This window comes from Rhamphochromis longiceps, linkage group LG6, assembly GCF_057381845.1.
Source record: "Rhamphochromis longiceps isolate RC_006_pf linkage group LG6, R_longiceps_female_GT1.1, whole genome shotgun sequence".
NCBI lineage: Eukaryota > Metazoa > Chordata > Actinopteri > Cichliformes > Cichlidae > Rhamphochromis > Rhamphochromis longiceps.
Window position 1 is genome coordinate 8,780,581 of NC_140562.1, and position 13,684 is coordinate 8,794,264.

General features: G+C 40.2%; 1 protein-coding gene across 1 annotated transcript in view; it reads right to left on the reverse strand.

Annotated features, from left to right (window-relative positions):
- Positions 1-13,684, reverse strand: part of LOC146667467 (uncharacterized) — an 18,689-nt gene continuing 5,005 nt past the window's right edge. The window contains exons 3-13 of the mRNA XM_085409123.1: positions 13,270-13,602; positions 12,806-13,042; positions 12,336-12,668; positions 11,968-12,198; positions 7,051-7,308; positions 6,555-6,815; positions 5,411-5,671; positions 3,846-3,927; positions 3,676-3,733; positions 1,896-2,113; positions 1-1,749 (exon numbers count right to left, since the gene is read on the reverse strand). Coding sequence (XP_085265249.1) covers positions 1,680-1,749; positions 1,896-2,113; positions 3,676-3,733; positions 3,846-3,927; positions 5,411-5,671; positions 6,555-6,815; positions 7,051-7,308; positions 11,968-12,198; positions 12,336-12,668; positions 12,806-13,042; positions 13,270-13,602 — 2,342 coding nt within the window. The 3' untranslated portion in view covers positions 1-1,679. The remainder of the gene's footprint in view (positions 1,750-1,895; positions 2,114-3,675; positions 3,734-3,845; positions 3,928-5,410; positions 5,672-6,554; positions 6,816-7,050; positions 7,309-11,967; positions 12,199-12,335; positions 12,669-12,805; positions 13,043-13,269; positions 13,603-13,684) is intronic.

Genomic DNA, 13,684 nt, shown 5'->3' on the forward strand with positions numbered 1-13,684 from the left:
TTCACTTTATTGTGGTATATGTGGGGTCGGTTTAGTACAGGCATTAAAATTTGATTGGTCTCGGATTTTTATTTATTCTTTAAAGACATGCACTGTCACTTCTTGTCTGTCTTGCAGTCTGTTGTGTAAAGTTCTACTGCACTAACTGCACATAACACGGTCAAAATGCTGAGAAGGCAATAAAAATAAATGCATTTCACTGGTCTGGTGATCAGGCAGCTGCATTTTACCACTGCAACACTTATTTTCAGTTTCATTAATTATATAACTTCTTATTTCTTAATTTTCTTGTGCTGTTCAGCATATCAGAAACCAAGAATGGTCATGAAGCACAGAGAAAGCATAAAATCTGAAACATGGAACAGTTTAACCAACCAGGCTGGTGGCTAACACTGTGGTTTACTGAGGCTAGCTCTGTGGACACTAGCGGTTATTTTTACTCTTTCAATTTACAGACTTCCCCTAAACTGACTGACTGAGTTTTAGATTATAATTGGGCTTTGATAGGTTAAAGCAATGAAAGGGGCGTAACTAAAGATACTGAAACAAACCTGCCTGTGTATTATGTATACAGAAGATGGGCTGAAAAACAAGACACAGCTGGGAACGGGGCGCAAGTAAAAACAGTTACAGGCAAACAGTCACTTCTAATTCTAGAATAAGACACATTAGAAACCAAACCTTCAACCAAAAATAGAAACTACTGAAAGACAATTAACACAGACAATCTAACAGTAACCACAGTGACAGAGATAAAGAAGACAGAAGACATGGGACAAAGAGAAACCAGGAACCCATGACATGACACAACGACAGATCCACTCACCCAAACTACCTCAAACTGTGGATCTGGTCAGCAGTTGTCAAGATGCTGAAGGACAGATGGACACATGGATGGACAGGCTGTCTAAATCTTGTGGACAGAGCTAAGCAACCAAACAGCTGGAGCAACACTGATATGAGATATAAAGGATGCACAAATTATTATTTGCCATCTACTGAGAAACTTGACCCTGCTCCTTCACATCTGCCCAACTGTAAAATACCCACCTACAGTGCAGTCAGAGGTGTGTGGGTATGTGTGTTTATTAAATCTATTTAATGAATGAATACCACTGCATATTAAAATATGAAATATAAAAACATGTCCCCTCACTTACAAACAATTAAACCCATGAAAAAAATCCTTAAGCCCTTAAGAAATATTTATTAAAGTTTTTTTTTTCATTAAATAATATATATCAGTGCATTCCAGTCAGGTTATTATGAGAGTGAAAGCATTGGTAAATAAGTCACGTTCTTAAAAAATAAACGAAGCCACGGTAAATAAAAAATCTCTTTGAGTTGATAGATACATAAAACAGTCATCAGTGCATGGAGACGGAGCTATAATGCATTTGAATGATCGCATTAGAAAATGAAGGAAGCAAGAGTGTACATGTGGACATACACTGATCAGGAGAGTGAGTCATTCACAAACAGTGCATACAAACAAATCTGTGTTGAAACCACATTCATGCACAAATGTGAATACATTTAAAATGCTCTACACTATACATATCAAACAAATTAAAGCCTAGCTGTCATGGAAAATTTCTTCTTCATTCCCAGTTTTCCAAAAGACCATTAACCAAAAACGCTCAACACTCTTTAATAAATACAAACACATCCTTACAGACTCAATGGTAGATTTTCCTGACTGTGCTGTACAGTGCAGATGAATCTTCCACAGCCTGTTCACCTCTTAATCTGTAATGATAAAAATACTGAATTATGAAGATTTTATAATAAGAATCTCACAATATTATGAGCATTAATTAAGGAAAAAAAGTCATAGGAACAACAATCAAAGCAATAAACATTTTTCAACATTGTGGACAAATAAAGAGGCTCACCCTTGGGCTCCATTAATAAACTTGACAAGAGAGTATTCCACATCTCCCCCTCCCTCTTCCTCATCTTCTTCATTTTGTCCTTTGGGTTTAGTGGGCATAATGTTGGAGTAGAGAGGATCTTCTTGGCTCTTTGAGAAACTGACACTGGCGTAGCAAAGGTCGTCCTGCTGCTCTGCTGGTGGAGCTGAAGGGCCATCATGTTCTGGAGATGCACTTTTCTGAAGAAAAAATTTTCAGCAATAAGAATACTTAATACTCAAATGAATCCCACAGAAACAGGGTTGGACATCATAGGGTCCACCATGAGTGGACTGTATCTGTTTTTGGAGAGGTAAGTATCCCCAGCAAAAGATGGTGACGGCAAAAACTAAGTGAGTGAGAATGACCACCTGAAGGAAAATAACAGAAGGACACAGTGTTTTGGAAATGACAGTCTTCACTAGTGGGGATAGTTACAAAGCTTTCTTCGTTATGAATTAGCATACATGTTTTTATTGAAACTCTTGTAGACAACACAAAGTCCGAGATAGAAACGACAAGGAGCAGGTGCATCTAGTACAGGTAGAGCTGCTGTAAAAACCCACAGAATTCAGCAGCCAGCGCAACAAATTCTGGATCCTTGGCTTTTAGTTAGCAGTTAGCATTAGCAGCACATCCTGCGTCCGATGTGAAAGGACCTTTATGCTGCGCACTGTGGCTCACAGCAATGGTCCCGGGTCAGCCCTGACTTTGTGTTAAACTAATCCTAAAGTAATAATGGTATTTCTAACCACTGATATACCACAACTTTATCCTTTCAACAGCTGCTGAAAGTTAGGGGACCTAGCTTCTATCGATATTTACATAGAGATCCTCCAGCTTCAAACTGTATTACCCTTCAAGGACCTGCTGAACTGCAGATAGGTTTGGCTGTCGGAGGGGGCTTTTTTGAACTAAAAAGCCCCCTCCGACAGCCAAACCTATCTGTTCTCTGATTTGATAGTTAAATTTGTGATTGACATGACATTGACCAATCAGATGAAAGGAATAAAAATAGGGTCAAAATTCGTACTTGTAACTTGCAGAGTTTCACATGTATTTTTTTGGCTAAGTCCACATAAAAATCTTTTTTACGCACACACAAATTCTTTTTACACATACAAATCCTGATTTACAAGTACAAAATATTTATGACCACACTTTGAGCCCATATCCATCCGTCCGCCCGTCCGTCCATCCATCCATCCATCTTCTTCTGCTTATCCAGGGTCAGATCGAGAAGCCCAGACCTCCCTCTCCCCAGTCACCTTCTCCAGCTTATCCTGAGAAACACCAAGGCATTCCCAGGCCAGCAGAAAGATATAATTTCTCCAGTACATCCTGGGTCTGCCCCAGGGCCTCTTCCCGGTGGGACATGCCTAAAACACCTCACCCAAGAGGCACCAAGATTCATCCTTGTCAGATGCTCGAACCACCTCAACCGGTTCCTTTCTATATCGAGGAGCAGCACAGCTCCACTCTGAGCCCCTCCTGGATGGCCAAAGTTCTCACCCTATCATTGAGGGAAAGGTCAGCCACCCTTCGGAGGAAGCTCATTTCCAATTGCTTGTATCCACAATTGTGATCACTTGTGATCATATGTCAGGGAAGGATGTAGATCAATAGTAAACTTAGAACCAATCCTCAGTTGGGACAACTGTGTGCAGCCATAACCAGAGATACTCCTACAGTACAGCTCTTTCACATTAGTTTTGTATTTATCTTATGTGTGATGACCATTTAATCACCCTTTCTTCCTTACCTGTGCGATGCTGTTTGTCCTGTCTTTGGAGAAAATGACTTTTAAGGGCCTCGTTTTTCTATACAGAACAGAGAACGAACATTGAACAATGAGCATTGGAATTTCAGGAATCTTTGGATGACAAGAGTGAAGAACTAATTGTAGTTCATTTTAAAAACTGATCTGCTCACCTTATGAATATGACTGCAGAGAGGATTACGATAGCCAAAAAGAAAATAGTCATCGATGCAATTGCAGCTGATTTCACTAAACCTGGGAAACAAACTCTGGATTAGTAACTGGATTACAGGATTTTGGGTCTATTAACCCTAGAACACTATCGCTGGGTGAAAATACATTTACATGATTTCTCACTCCTGCAGCTGTTTGCGTGTCGAGGAGCCTGTGCCATCACCAGGGAAGTCTCAAATGTCCCAGGAATGGGTGGACCAAAGACCAGCTTTCCAGAGTCATTATTTTGTTTTAGGAGTTTTATTTTTCATTTTGTTAGACATGGCACAGTTGAAAGTAAAAGAAGACCACTCTAATTTGTCATGTGTTGTCATATTTTGATATATTTGATTACTGTTCATTGGTTATATTATACCGGGTATAAATCACCCGGCATTAGTGATCGTGTTACTATTTATAGCGATAGTGTTCTAGGGTTAAGAATGAACATAAAGCATATCAGACCAAAACCTTCTAGTTTATGACTCATGGACTGTGGTTTTGCATCTAATTCCTGCTAAAGTGGCTTTTATTCTGACAGCTGGTACGTTGTCGAGTAGGAGGAAGGATAGCTCCACAGTGGGTGGCATCAACTGTCAACCATGGAGGAGGACGTGTGATGGTCTGGGGCTGTTTTGCTGGATCCAGGATCGGTGACTTGTACAGAGTCGCCCTGAACCAAAACGCCTACGACAGCATTCTGCTTATCCATGCAATACCCTCTAGTATGTGCCTAGTTGGTCAGGGGTTCATCCTACAGAAAGATAATGACCCAAAATGTAGTCCAAGCTATTCCAGAACTACCTCAAGAAAAAAGAACAAGGTCGTAAGCTTGAAACCATGAAGTGGCCAGCACAGTCCTCAGACCTAAACCCCATCGAGCTAGTTTGGGATGAACTGGACAGAAGAGTGAAAGCAAAGCAACCTACAGGTGCTGCATGTTTATGTGAATTTCTGCAACAGATATGGTAAGAACTCTCTGAACAATGTTTGATTTCTATTGTAGAAAGAATGCCACAGGCGTGTTCAGCTGTTATATTTGCTAAACATGGCTTAGGTTTAAAATACATTTTGGAAAGACTGGGATGATCTAAAAACTTTTGACTGGTAGTCTACATTTTTCTATTTTTTGCAAAGTATTATATTTGGGTAATGCTGTATCTATTTATTCCTGATCTGATCTTATTTTCTCAATGTCAAAGTACTATAGGCACTGTCATCTATTTTGCGTGATTACAACTTCAACAAAAAAGAGAGAAATGGGGAGTTAGCCATCTGTAACATCTTTGAACTGGTAAATGCTGTTTTACATTAATAAAGTAAGAACAATATAACTAGTATTTTTGGAACTGCCTAGCAAAGACAATGATGTTTAACTGTCTAGTTGATGAATCACGCACACACTTAGATCCTAGTGTAATATTTCTACATGTATCAATGTTCAGGTCAATTTTTATTTATTTATTTCTGAAATGATGAAATGATGCAGAGATAAATGGGCAAATTTATAAATTTAGTCACTTACTTGCTGTAACAATCAGCTGTAAGGTGGAGTTATGATGTCCTCTTGTGTTCTGTGCAACACAGTAATAACTCCCAATGTGTTCGGGTCTGAAGTCAGTGATGGTGAAGTTCTGGCCTGATGCTTTTGCTGAGTCTTCATTCTCCTTGTACCAGGTGTAACTAGCTGCTGGGTTAGCATCACTGCTACAGGTCAGAGTCACTGAACTGCCCTCCACTATCTCAGCAGAGGGACTCACTGACACAGAGGGAAGCCTCGGAGGATCTGCAGCATATTGGAGACCAGTCGTCAATATTTGAAAGCCTTGTTTTGTTTAGGTTAATCAGTATTTATTTATTTTTTGACATTTTTAGAAACCCAATAATGCAGAGTCAGAATATATAGATTACATAAAACACATGGTTGTAAACTCTTTGCATGTACAGTACATTCAGAAAAGTGTTCACCACGCTTAACTTCCAGTTCCACATTTTTGTAATGTTACAGCCTTAAAGTTCTACACACAATACACCATAATGACAAAGTGAAAACATTTGCTAACCATTTAGAATAAGGCTGTAATATGACGAAATATGGAACAAGTAAAGCACGGAAAATACTTTCTGGATGTACTGTAATGCCAGTCTTAATCCAGTTTATCCTGTTCACACAGGGGCACAGTGACAGACTATAAATGGTGAGCATTAAAGCACACTAACAGAGAAAGAGACAAACATTCATATTGACCGCTACTGCCAGATTAGAATTACTGATTAACCTCATATGCATGTCCTTGGACTGTGGGAGGAAGCCAGAGCACCAGGAGAGAACCCACACAGGGAGAACATGTAAACTCCACACAGCTGGCAAGAAGATTCAATCCCAGAACCTTATCATACCTATAATTATAGTTTAGCATGTTTGCATCATAGATAGTATAAAAGACGGGCATGACGTGAAAAAGGAGGGAGGAGAGTCCGACTATAAAACCATTTACTTACTGCAAAGACTCAATCACAAGTCATTTGTCAGTTAGCATATAATTTTGAAAAAAGTATGACCAAAAATTCTGGTCTTTTTTTTAGCCTCATCTAGTGCTAGTGAGTACTTAATAGCGCAATTATTTGCAACCAGACATGTTTTCTGAGCTGTTCACTGAAATACTTACACTCAACATCTATGTATAGAGTTACGGACTGTGCTGGTCCATACAGATTCTCAGCTTTGCACGAGTAGTTCCCGCTGTGCTCAGAGCTGATGGAGGAGAAATGGTACCTTCCCACTGGTCCATGAAGCAATAATTTGTTCTCCTTGTACCAGGTGTAATTAGCTGCTGGGTTAGCATCACTGCTGCAGGTCAGAGTGACTGAACTGCCCTCCACTATCTCAGCAGAGGGACTCACTGACACAGAGGCAAGCTTTGGAGCATCTGGAGGAGAAATAGAAAATATACTAAAAAACATGTATTCCTGTTCCTGTTTGACCTAAAATTTGTGACATATTAAACCTTTTCTATAACTGAATACTGATAAAGGTTTTAGACCTGCAGCATTTACTCTGACTCTATGACTGTATCGGGGTTTGTAAAGTGTGGCCTTGTTTGGTTGTAAAAAAAAATTGCTGTTAAAACTATTAATTATGCAAAGATAACTGTCTTCACTCACATTTCACATTGATAGAGATGACTTCAGATGGTCTTTGACCCAGCTCATTCTTAGCGGTACAATTATACTCTCCAGAGTCAGAAGACTGGATGGATCTGAAGATGAGCTCTTGTTTTGTACTGATTGTTTTTTTGTCCTTGTACCAGGTGTAATTAGCTGCTGGGTTAGCATCACTGCTGCAGGTCAGATTCACAGAGCTACCCTCCACTATCTCATGAGAGTTATTCAGCACCAGTACTGAAGCAAATTTTGGAGCATCTAGGAGAGAGAATATAAAGATTGATTAGATTTGATTAGATTTTAACAAACACAATAAATAAAGCAATTTAATTATCAGTCATTTTCTGAATCTGTTATCTTCAGCATATAAACGTGTTTTGTATAGATCAATTGAGTTTCTCAGTCTTACCACTCTCACAATTCACAGGACAGACTTTACATCTGCAACTAACCCTCTGTGTAGTCAGAGCACTGCTGCTTATCTCTTGTTCAAAATTGCCACACAGGTACGAGTACCGGAATGCTCATTACATTGGTAACGGTATCTTCTGAATTAATTAAGCATGCCTTCCAAAAACAAATTTAATGATGATATGATAAGGCTATAATTCAGGTTGGCTGGATTAGGCACAAAAATGATTTTCTCAGCTTTTAGAATTGATTGTTTCTGTCATGGCTGTGTGCAGGCAGGCAGAGAGGAAGGACCCAAAATGCAGGACTCACTGACGCAAAGGTAAACTCAAACAGCTTTATTGCAGCTTGCAGACTGAACAGAAGACTAACTATACTGAGGAAAAAATAAACTAACAGGCAGGCAAAACAGGTAACGGAACACACAGCGTAAACTGAGGGTAAGCAGACATTAACAACGCAACAAAGAGTGTGTGTTCCGTTACCGGCAAACACAGGGCTTATATACACTGGGGAGTAATCAGGGAATGGGAAACAGGAGGGAGACACAGCTGGGAGAAATTAGACTAACGAGACAGGGGAGAAGTAAAACTGAACATTATGACATCAGACTGGGACTATCAATATATAACAGGAAACACAGAACAATTTACAAAGACACAGACCTGACACTGAGGCAGACTGAAAGAATATAACACAGGGAACCCAAAGACGACAGAGACTAAAAGAAGAATTAACATCAAACTAAACTTATAACCAGAACCAAACTGAAACCTAGAATAATAATAAGCAAAAAAGCATATCTTGAGAATCATAACATTACGGAGCCCCGCAAGGGACATGGGAGAAAAAAAAATTAAGACGGACTTTTGCGAGATCTCGCAAAACAAACTCGGGATCTCGCAAAAGTGAAAACATTTCGGAGACCGCCTGCTCGAAGCCGACCGGGAGTTCGAAGCACGATGTGCCGGGAGAGCGGTGTTCCCCCCGGCTGTAGTAGGTCTCAACCTCCCGTTAGCTTCGAGATGGTGGGTGTCAGACATCTCCAAAAACGTCAGAGCACTTTTGCAAATATGTGATGTCTTGTAAACCGAGCAGATATTTGACGTTTAAACAGCTACATTCACACCTCAAAATATCTTAAAAGTTTATTTTGTGACCCAGAAAGAGTAATAGTACAACTAAGTAGCTGCCGCCATTGTTGGAATTCAACTTTTGCAAAACTTTTGCGAGATCCCGAGTTAGTTTTGCGAGATCTCGCAAAAGTTCATCGTAATTTTTTTTCTCCCATGTCCCTTGCAGGGCTAGATTATGATTTAGAACATAAATATAATCTAGAACAGGGGTCTGCAACCCTAGGCACGCGTGCCATAGTTGGCACGCGAAGGGTTAACTGATGGCACGACCATAGCTGGACTGGCCATCGGGCATTTGCTGGGTGGCCAGATTATTTTTTTAAATTTTTTATTGTAACGGTATAAACAATGAAAGGTGGTGGATTGGCCAGATGCTGGCCGGTGTGTAAAAAATAACTCAGTTGTTTGGTGGTGGCTGTGGTGGAGCTTCCACAGATTCAGTAACATTAGCAAGTGGTGGAAGCCAACAGGTGGATGAGGGAAAGGGGAGGCAGGAGGAGGAGAGACCCAAGGTGGCCGCTGGTCCGAGTTTGAACTGAACTTCAGGTAAGAAGTTATGACCTGCAGTCTGTCTGGGTCAGATATAAACCAAGTTTAGGTGGAGTTTATTTTCGTTGTGCTGACTTTCTACAGTCAGTTACAATAACTCGTACTGCATACTAGCTAGCATGATGGATTTTCTATACAGCTGGGTGGGTGCTATGATGTTACTGATAGTGAACTTTATTTTATTTATAAGGTTAGTTAGTAGAGTTGCCAACTGTCCCGTAAAAAGACGGAATCCTCCCGCATTCAGAGACAATATTTGTGTTTCGTGTTGAGCTGAGAAGGGATGCAGTTTGTGTGGTTTTTTTTACATTCTAGCTGAAGTATGGGACAAAGCTGGAGTTATTCTGTGTCGTTACGCTGCACAGCTGCCTCATTCTTTCCCCCTCCCTCACCTGTTGCTACTTTAATCATGAAACTGATCAATGATCAGCTGATCGGCTTTTCTCTCTTGTTTGTTTATCGCCACTTTGCACCAGAAAGAAGAAACCGCCGGATGTCGCACTAAACAACAGCAGCACATTTAAGCTTGATCAGCTGTTGTTAGAATTTATTTAATATTACTTTCTAGTGGGCAGCACGGTGGCAAGGTGGTTAGCACTGTTGCCGCACAGCAAGAAGGTCCTGAGTTCAATTCCACCATCAGGCCGGGGTCTTTCTGTGTGGAGTTTGCATGTTCTCCCCGTGTTTGCGTGGGTTCTCTCCGGTACTCCGGCTTCCTCCCACTGTCCAAAGACATGCAGCTTGTGGGGATAGGTTAACTGGATAATCCAAATTGCCACTAGGTGTGAATGTGCGAATGGTTGTCTGTCCCTTTGTGTTAGCCCTGCGACAGACTGGCGACCTGTCCAGGGTGTACCCCGCCTCTTGCCCTATGACAGCTGGGATAGGCTCCAGCACCCCCCGCGACCCTGAAAAGGATAAGCGGAAGCGGATGGATGGATTACTTTCTAGTATCAGCTGATGTTTGCTGGAGCCACAGCTGTAAAAGCTGCTGGTCATGATATCGGTTTGGATATGTGGCGAGAGGGAAACATGAAATCAGGAGATGTCCTTACTGAATCATCAGAGATGAACAGCTGATGGAGAAACAGGTTTACCTTTTAGGTGACATGAATGAGTTGAAGGGAAGTTATGAACTGTTTCTGAGAAATAACACCAGGATCTGTTTCTAAGTAGCTGACAGCTGGTAACTGTGCAGGGGCGGGTCTAGCAAAGTTTTGCCAGGGGGGGCAGGTAGGGCATTAACAGGGAAAGGGGGGCACAAAGATGTACTTTCTTATTCTCATTTAAAATGTCTGGCTGTTATTAAATAATTATCTGAATCTTACAACCAAAGGTGTTATCTGATGTAAAATGTATAGAAATCATACATATACCAACAAGACAGTGTACATCACTGTCACAACAGCGTTTGTTTTCATTCAAAGGCTTTATGGCTTTAATACCTGGTGGGCAGGTCTTTAGTCAAAATGCCCGCGCTGATTTTTTGTCCCAGTCCAGCCCTGGGCACGACACCCAGGGAATTAATCTGAGAAGGTGCATCAAAAAATAAATGGCCGCACCTCGGTGCACACTGCAAATTGGGACTTTCAGGTGTATGGACCAATGTTTTATTTTCTGATCAAACCAGAGATCTTTAATGAGCAGCTGGATTTGTCTCGCATTAACTGGCTGAGTTAATACCAGTTAATGCGACATCGAAGCAGCTGGAATCCACAGCTGTGTGTGTTCATGGAGCTGCATTTTCACCTGCTGGACATCACTACCTGACAAGTTTAACTGTCTTCAGAACATTGCAGAGGCCTTATTGACAGTACTTGGCTCTAAATATCTGTGTGAGCAGATTTTCTCTCACATGAAGAGTGTCCTCAGGTAGCCATCTGAATGGGCACTCAGAGACCTGTGTCTGTCTCTGAGTGGGAGACCAGAGATCACATTAACATGTGTGTCTTTGTATTAACAGACATGCTATATTGGCTTAGTTTATTTTTCTTATCATCGTTGTGAGGAGACCATAAATAACATTTGTATTTTCTGTTGTACAGTTCATTTGCTGTTATGGAGTTCTTGTTATGGATAAAAAGTGTCTTTTTTTTGTTTCAAAATAGCTGATAACTATTCGCTGACAGCTGCCAACATCTGCAAACAAATATAATTCTAGAAAGTGGTTCTATATATTGTGTAACTGTTCATATAGCGCGTTATTCAATTTATTGCTAATGCAATCATATGGCACACTGACTTCTGAGGAAATTTTAAATGGCACTCGTCATCAGAAAGGTTGCCTACCCCTGGTCTAGAAAAACATCAAAATATAAGAAACAGAAAATGCTGGGTCAAAATGACCCAGAACTGTGACAGTTTGGTTTGAAATGGGTAATTAGTTCAAGTTTAGTTAACTCTTATTTATCACACGTTTAACATTGATATCCATATTGTGACTGCAGAATCATCATGTTCCTGAATTATGAAGAAAAAAAAAGTCACATGAAATAGGCCTGGCAGTGAGAGAACGATGAACGATCTTTCCAAACTTCCAAAGGAAGAGCTCCTTGTTTCCTTACATGAAGCAGATTTCCTGCTCAAAAATCGTTCGGCGTACGGCCGTCTTTCATTAGAGTATATGATATCTTCACTATGCAGTAGCCTACAGCTGGGCAGTGAAAGGAGCTGATATATCCTGTCCTCTGATCACGAACACACACAAAACTGAATGAAGGTTTCAATTTTGTGAACCTGACTCGAACTATCGTCACTTTGAAGTTATTTATAATCTGTCAGAATGATAAAAGTCTGTGACTGAATCATGAAGTGAACTCACACACTGGTGGAGAGTGGTAATCCTCATATCCTGTGAAAGCACAGGAGATGTTGTCTCCAGGATAAAAGCAGTCTGTATAAGTAGAAGTTTGCTGTTTTGTGTTTTTCTGTCCGTTCTTGAACCAGATGAAAGAAAGACGACCAGCTGGACTGCAGCTGCTTTCACACTTCAGCTCTGCCTCAGTCTGACACTCATGGACTGGTATTATTCTGCTCACCTTCACCTGCAGAGCTGTGTGAAATTAAAGTATTCACATTGTTAAATAGTCAAACCACAAAGACACCAACAAGTAAATAATTAACAACACAAGATTCAGTTTGTAAAATTCAACTGAATGAAATTATGAGTCACTGTGTGTTGATCAGTACCTGTGACAGTCAGAGTTGTTCCAGGTAAACTACTCTTCCATTCAAAGTCTTGTGTTTTGAATTTGAAGTGATACTCGGCTGAATCACTCTCTGTCAGGTCTCTGATTCTCAGAGTGGAGCGTCCTCTCTCTGTTTCAGTCACCTCAACACGACCTGCATACTGGGAGTCTTCTGTGAGGTCCTCAGATCCACGACCAGAACGGAGCCAGGATTTTGATTGGATTGGACTTTCATAACTGTTGTAAGTACAAGAAATGTCCACCGATGATCCTTTGACTGCACAGATTCTTCTGTTACTATAATTCACTCTGTTGCACCATCGACCATATGAACCTGAGAAAATTAGAATGAATAAAAAAAATATAATTTTTTAAAAAAACATATTTATTGACAAACCCCTGACATTAATTATTTTAACCTTTTGATTGATTAAAAGTTTTAATTCAGGTAATATCTCAAAGAAAACTTACAAACTAACGGAGAGTGAAAGTCTTCAAATCCTTTTAAAGCACATGAGTAGCTGTTTTTATAGTCATATGACCTTTGATATGGGTAGCTGTTTGAAGTGGCACGTGGCACGTCATAAGAAGAAGAGCTGGCTCCAATCACTTGTTGTCCATTTTTGTACCAGACATAAGATGAAACATAAGGATCACATCTGGTGACACAATCCAACTGTCGTCCATTGAACCCTCTGACCTGAACATCTTGACCAGTGGATAAGAAACAATAAATAAGATGTCAGTCACTCTCACACTGAAGGAGACAGTCAAATTCATAAGTTCTAAAATACATTTTTAACAAAGTAATATTTCTCTTAATGTTTATACGTGAAACGCTTTTAAAAGTTTAAACTGTAGTTTAAAAGCACAGTAGAACATACAGATAGAATATTAAGCTGATTAAATATCCATCAGTGTGTGTTGATCAGTACCTGTGACAGTCAGAGTTGTTCCAGGTAAACTACTCTTCCATTCAAAGTCTTGTGTTTTGAATTTGAAGTGATACTCGGCTGAATCACTCTCTGTCAGGTCTCTGATTCTCAGAGTGGAGAGTCCTCTCTCTCTTTCAGTCACCTCAACACGATCTTTATACTGGGAGTCTTCTGTGAGATCCTCAGATCCACGACCAGAACGGAACCAGGACTTTGATTGGATTGAACTTTCATAACTGTTGTAAGTACATGAAATGTCCACTGATGAGCCTTTGAATGCACAGATTTTTCTTTTACTGTAATTCACTTTGTTGCACCGTTGACCCTGTGTACCTGAAAAATTACAATTAAAACATTTTAAAACAAATTTAATGACAGAACATGACATTAATTATTACCCAGATAAGAAGTTTTA